General features: G+C 44.1%; 1 protein-coding gene across 1 annotated transcript; it reads right to left on the reverse strand.

Annotated features, from left to right (window-relative positions):
- Positions 1 to 1,740: 1,740 nt before the first annotated feature.
- Positions 1,741 to 3,878, reverse strand: LOC138971974 (uncharacterized). Its single transcript, XM_070344819.1, has one exon. The coding sequence runs from the start codon at positions 3,822 to 3,824 to the stop codon at positions 2,295 to 2,297; it is 1,530 nt and encodes a 509-aa protein (XP_070200920.1). The 5' UTR covers positions 3,825 to 3,878; the 3' UTR covers positions 1,741 to 2,294.
- Positions 3,879 to 6,505: the final 2,627 nt, after the last annotated feature.

The following is a 6,505-nucleotide window of genomic DNA, read 5'->3' on the forward strand; positions in this document are numbered from 1 at the left end:
GTAGAAGGTCTTCCTGTGAACTTTACTTCTTCTTTTGCAAACGTGTTCTTTTTCTTCTAAATGACTTTTAAGAGTTGTGACAGTAACACCATATGCTTTTGATGCGCAGCAGAAACCCATATCTCCGTTTTTCACTGCCGACAAAGCGCAGCCCATTTCTTCTGGTAACCACCGGCGTTCTGGTCATTCAATAAAACTTATAGAAGGGAAAAACACAACAAAACCGAAAAGAGAATTGAATACGTGAATAAAACAGCAGTGTTCAGTTTGTTTGATGAGGGTAAGATGGAACAGAATGCGGCAAAGCTGGAACACTGTTCCATGTTTGCCTCTCTTATGTGTTCCATCATTGCCGCATGGCACCTGCATGGATTTCACGTTTTTCTGTTGGATACACGTGACGTTTCAAATCTTTTTCTCCGATCAAATTATTGCAAATCTATGAAGGTTTATCACAGCAATCAACATTTTATGTGAACGTATATAGATGAAGAGTAATAATACGAATTGTAGACGGTAGAAATAAGAAAAAGAAGGAAGAAAAGTAAAAAAAAACGTACCATTTTTTTTGTTTTGCCGCGATAGCCATTTTTCTTGCTGAAATGATATCAAGGAATGTCACTAGACATTTCTGCAAAACAATTGTTCATGAATTGTTCCCCGTTGATCGTATATTGAGGTGTTCCAAGTTTGCCGACTGTTCCGGGATTGGCGACTTTCCCTTACTAGGCCCAGGCTGATGGATGTCTGAAATCTGGGCGGAGGGTCCCTGGACCGGTGGCGTGTCAGACACATCTGATAAGGACAGGTGAAAGTTGGCCGCTTCCTCTTGCTCCTCCTTGTGTACCTCCTCCTCCTCCTCGTCACCGGGAATGACATAGGAACGGTTGTGATCCTCGTTGTCCTCGACCTTCCAGGTGTGGAAGAGGGGAGGGGGGTACGTGTACGCACATGGCCTGTCCAGAGGGTACACCTCGCGCAACACATCGAAAAAACACTGGTATTTGCATTTTGGCCGGATGTTGTTCTTCCAGAAAACATGCGCGAGGTGTCCCTCGAACTGAGTCATCCGACTCCCGTTCATTCTTTTGAAATGGTCTTTGGCATGCTTCCAAGCGCCCTCCACACTATTTGTGTGTACTTCCATTGTGTTTCCGGTGGCCTTTTCTTTATACATGCACTTAAAGTGCGTTTTGTGACAAACAGAGAAGTGTTTGAATCCCAGATCGTTCAGCTTTCCATATGCTGCCCATCCGTCTAATAGAACCGTACTTCCTGGAACCACATGGCGACTCACGATGTCTTCCAGGACAGTGTGGTCTCTGGATTGCACTGGGTAGATCACCATCTTGTTGGTTGACCTCTCCACTAAGCCCACTACCCACACCTGTACTCCGCGCATTTGGCCTCGGTTGTACTTGCGTCTTCTTCCAAACAGCGACTCGTCCACTTCCACAATCCCCAACAATTGGAGTCCTGGCATGCGTTCAAAGAGATGCTGTTTGTAGAGTTCTCTTACGAAACTCACCCAATCAACGGCCGTTGACTGGTAGGCGATGCCGACTTGTTTGGCTATTTCCAGCAGTGAAAGTCCGTCCAAATGGAATTTCAGAAATAGCATCACGTCTTGAAGCGTCAGATGACATCGGGTGAAGAAGGAATATCGACGAATAGTGACTTCATGATTCCTATTCATTTTACAGCGCCACACAACACCATCAATGTTTTTGTCTCTGATCTTCATGTCACATTGACACTGACATTTCTCACACATCATGGTGTCGGCCAGCAGGTGGTGGCGTTGTAGCCACTTCCTCACGCGTCATTGCGGGCCGAAACAGTGTCAAGGGTGTGTAACCATTGGCTCAAACTCAAACATGCATGCCTGTTAACCTTTTTCAGCAGTCTCCATTACACAACACACATTCAAAGTCACAAAGCACACAGTACCTTTATCAGCAGTCTTTGTTTCTTCTTATTTCAGGTCTCCAACACCATGATGATAAATCACTGCAAGCGGATTTTTTTTAGCAGTCTCTTGTTTCATTCAATCTCATTCCGAACAGTACATTTGATCTTTTCCTATGTCTTGCCATGCAACAAAGGCTCAGATTCAACAACCCTCTCACACTCTGCCTTTCTTGGAACTTTCTTATCATCAATGTTCCGTTTGAAATGACGATGAATGAGCTTGATCTCATCAAGCGTCAGGAATTGCTTTCCTTGGCCACCTACGTTTCTGCCAGCCAGTGTTCCAGTTTTTTTGCTAGTGTCTGCTGTCTTTTTGACAAATGTCATTCCTGTTCCATGGCTTTTGTCTCTTCTCGTCTGTTTGGCACTCGATGGTCCCGTTTGCTTGCTGTCATCTCTTTCTGTGTTTTCGTCGTGTGATTTTTTTTCCTCTTGCCTTCATTTCCAGTGGCCTCGGATGGTGGCTCGAAGGTGTCCGCTTGGACACTGTCCACAACATTTTCTGGGCTGTTTACAACTTCCACCTCTGAATCAGAGAACTCGGGGTCAATGTCAATGTCGTTCATGGTCTTGCCTTGAAACTCTGACAGCCTTCCTTGTTCCATGCACAGCAACAGACGGCTGACCTTTGCGAGCTGGTAACTGTCCTCTGGGAGTCTGTAGAAATCACGGTGAACTATCAAGTCGTGTCCCATATACCCGCACACTTGTTCCAGCTCATTCTGACTGAGGTTCAAGATCTGGCAACATGTAGCAAGATGCTTTCGCAGCCTGGTACCAGTGATGTAACCTGGTTCTTTGGCTCCACTTGCTTGTACAGATTCTCGGAGTGCTTCATGGCCAGCAAGGTGATCATCAGATTCATAGTATGGTCTTGCAAACACATACTCATTTGTCTCACTGATGCCAACAATCTCTCTCAGTTCAATCAACCTGTCCATTTCTTCAGTCATTGCCACAGTCAAAAGAACAGGAACCTTTTTTCCACGTTTTCCACGAATCTCAACCCTTTGAAAGTTGTGCACAAGCTTCTTTTCCAGGTCGGACAGTGCTTCAAGGACGTCATCCTGTGAAACCTCATTGGACTTTGCAGAGCTGTAATCTGAAAGCAGCATCCTTGCTGCCTCACCACTTCGTCTCCTATTGAAGAGGATCACGTTTGCCAGAGAAACCTTGGCAAGAGCATGCCAAGTTGACGTTGAAGGGCATCTTGTCAGTTCTCGAAAGCACTTCCGTCTTTCTTCCTTCAAGTGTTGCGTCACGATTCTGATGTCTTCTGTCAGCGGTAACCGGTGGGGTTTGTTCCACTTGTTGTGATCCAGTGTGGCAAGAGCAGCCGACGAAATGTACGACGACCATTCATCGCAACACACGTGTATGAAATCCTGAGACTTTTCTGCCAGGTCAGTGTTGCCGTCAATGAGGGAGAGACTCCGAAGGCATGTCGCACACTTTTTTAGCGCGTGTCCAAGCTTGAGCGCGAGAGATGGGTTGCTGTACGAGTTCTCCACAGAGGAATAGCCGCACAGCTTCCGTACAGCCGAGATGAGAGAAGGAAACTTGCATGGATCAATGGAGCTCTGTAGATCTGTGATTTCAGTTTCTTTCTCATTCTTTTTGTGCGTGACATGTTCCCGTCTGGCCAAAATCAGAAGCCTTGCCAATTCTCTGAGTTTTTGCTTGATGTATGTTCGACGTTGCTTCAAATGGCCGTGCTGTTGATATAGCTTTTCACCGTATGCAACGATGAGACGGTCATTCTTTGCCACAAGGGTTACATCATCAGCAATCATTGCAGAGAAAACGTGTTCTCTCAAACCCTCGGAGCAACTAGCCTGTGCTGGAAGCATCATTTGCGATCTACTGACAACATTTCTTCCTTTCTTGGTACTGGTGCTGGTGCTGAATTTGCATTTGCGTTCATGTCGCCAGAGCTCTTTCTTGAGAAAAAATCCAATGCAAAACTCGCATGGTGAATAGTCTGTTGCCTGGGATTGTTCCGAATGAGCTCTCCATGTAATCAACTGACCTTGACCTGCTTTCAAAACCTGAATGTTGTGCTTGTAGTTTCCAAGGTTTCTTTGCTTTTCAATAAGCAGCGCGCGCTCCTGTGAAGACTTAGGTTTACTCAAGATCTCGGCCATTTCTGGTTCTCTCTTGTGTACCGACAACATGTGTTTTGTAATGTTCGTGCTGGTGCTTATTTTGTCACAGAAATTGCACGCTGCAGGTTTGTCCCACTTATGCTTGCCATTTACTTTGCTCGACACAAAAACTGTGATGCCTTCTAAACTTGAAGTCGATGTTTCAGCGGCAGTTGATGTTACATGCGAGTCTGCTTGGTTTGAAGTAGATGGACTTTCGTGGAGAAGGCCAGAAGTTAAGTCACCTGTACTGGAAATGTCCAATCCTCGTGCACCTCCTCCACTTCTGGGATCCTCGGCCATACTGTCAGAGCCTGAAATTAGAGAAAAATATAAAGATTAACCTTTACTCCCAAACACTTTCTTCACACTCTTTGCCCATCGTGCCCCAAAAACTTCACATATCACGCAAAGGGCATTTCCCTCTTATTCACACCTCGTGGCCCAAAAACGTGCCATACCCTCATAGACACACTGTGCACAGTGGCTAGACACTGTGTTCGTAAAATTGATTGGATAGCACTTCCGGCGTCTGCAAATTTTATCATTTTCAATTAGTGGTGAAATTAGTTGTGGGTATGTATCCCAATGAATGAAATATTAGAGTTGCACATCAAGGTAGGTCTAGTTAGTTGTGTTAGCGTCTATACTAAGTGCCAATGGGCCTTTTTTATTTATATTTCGCGTATTTTCCCCGCGATTCGGTCGAATGAAGGACCCGTTACTGCACAAATGCAAAGTTGGTCGCTTCGATCGCAAAAGCATGAGGGATTGTAATGAATTCTACAAAAACCTAAACATGTGTGCATGAAGCAGGCTAAGTATCACTGTGTAAGTCCCACGCAAAGAGCTGTAATCATAAAAAGAATAAATTCCTTCATGCAGATTCGTGTGTCGTACCGTGGATTTGAGCGTTTCGTACCGCTGCGGTGACGTTTTTCACGTCGTGACGTACAGCTGGTGGATCACGTTCTGTGTCGTACAGTCAAGTTGATCCTACACTAACAAGTTGCACATGTTTCTTCGTATTCTGACTGGCTTGGAGTTATTTTCGGGGCCAACTGATGGAGTTATCCAGAACATGAATTTAATCTAAAATTGACTACAAGCCAGTCAGAATACAAATAAACATGTGCAACTGGTTACTGCATAAAGCATCTCATTATTTTTACGATTACAGCTCTTTGTGTGGGACTAACACCATGATACTTGGCCTGCTTCGTACACACATGTTTAGGTTTTTGTAGAATTCATTACAATTCCTTAGAAGACGTGTTTTCCTCATGATTTTGCGATCGAAGCGACCAAATTTGCAGTTGTGCAGTAACGGGTCCGTCATTGATTTCGACCGAATCGCGGAAAAATACGCGAAATCTAAACAAGTTCCAACAAGTTTCAACAAGTTTTTAAATAAACAATAAACGCCTATTGGCACTTAGTATAGACGCTAACACAACTAAAAAGGCCTACCTTGGTGTGCAACTCTAGCTAATAATTATTTCATATATTGGGATACATACCTTCACCACAGAGTCCCATTTTCGAAAACAGCAGTTGCCATTGTTGCTATCCAATCAGTTTTACGAACACATTGTTGCTTCCAGCCAGTTTTACGAACACAGTTTTCGCATGCTGTATCCTTAGTGATAGAGGAAATATGACGTCACATAGTGCATTGATCAGTGGTTCCAGGCCATTGGATTCTGTCAAATATCTTCCGATCAGTCTATGGGAAGCTCCAGATCTAGAATATAATGATGTACTTGTATCCCAGTTGTCAAAGCAGGCCTAGTGTACAGCTATAAGTGATGTGGGATTAATGGATCCATGACGTAGCGGACCTTTATGTACCAGATCTGCGTCGGATCGGATCTGTGATGTTTACAAAGCCCTTGATCTATGTCCACGACAGTTGTGAACACGCAGGCTGAACAACCAATTGTAAAGCAACAATTTTCAGAGCAGTGGAACATGATGGTCAAGGCACTAGCAAGATTAAAAATGATGTACAGTTTCAACCGTTGATCTCTCGCTGGTTTTTCAATAACCAAATCTAAATCTTACACCACGAGAAAGTGTGTAACTGTTCCTTCTTTCTTCCATTATTTACTGTTTTGTTTTATTATGAATTCACAAACAGTTGGTGGAACATGTTTTGTCGAGTCATCAAACTGGCGTTTTCAGTCTTATTTGTGTATGTTCCGTTTTTGAGACACGAACTGCAAATAGTGGTAACGATATTGAGACGTTAAAAAATTGTTTTTAATCAACTTTTATGACATCAGGTATGCTTCTTTTGTCCTTCTGTCCTTCTGAAGGCATTAACATTGCTTCAGGAGGTCGGTTGGCTCTGTGGAGAGCACGATTCCTCGGGGATACAGCGATCCGGG

Source organism: Littorina saxatilis, linkage group LG7, assembly GCF_037325665.1.
Source record: "Littorina saxatilis isolate snail1 linkage group LG7, US_GU_Lsax_2.0, whole genome shotgun sequence".
NCBI lineage: Eukaryota > Metazoa > Mollusca > Gastropoda > Littorinimorpha > Littorinidae > Littorina > Littorina saxatilis.

Bases quoted from the DNA above. Each gene is read 5' to 3' on its own strand.
- LOC138971974 (XM_070344819.1), bottom strand. From the start codon at position 3,824: ATGATGCTTCCAGCACAGGCTAGTTGCTCCGAGGGTTTGAGAGAACAC.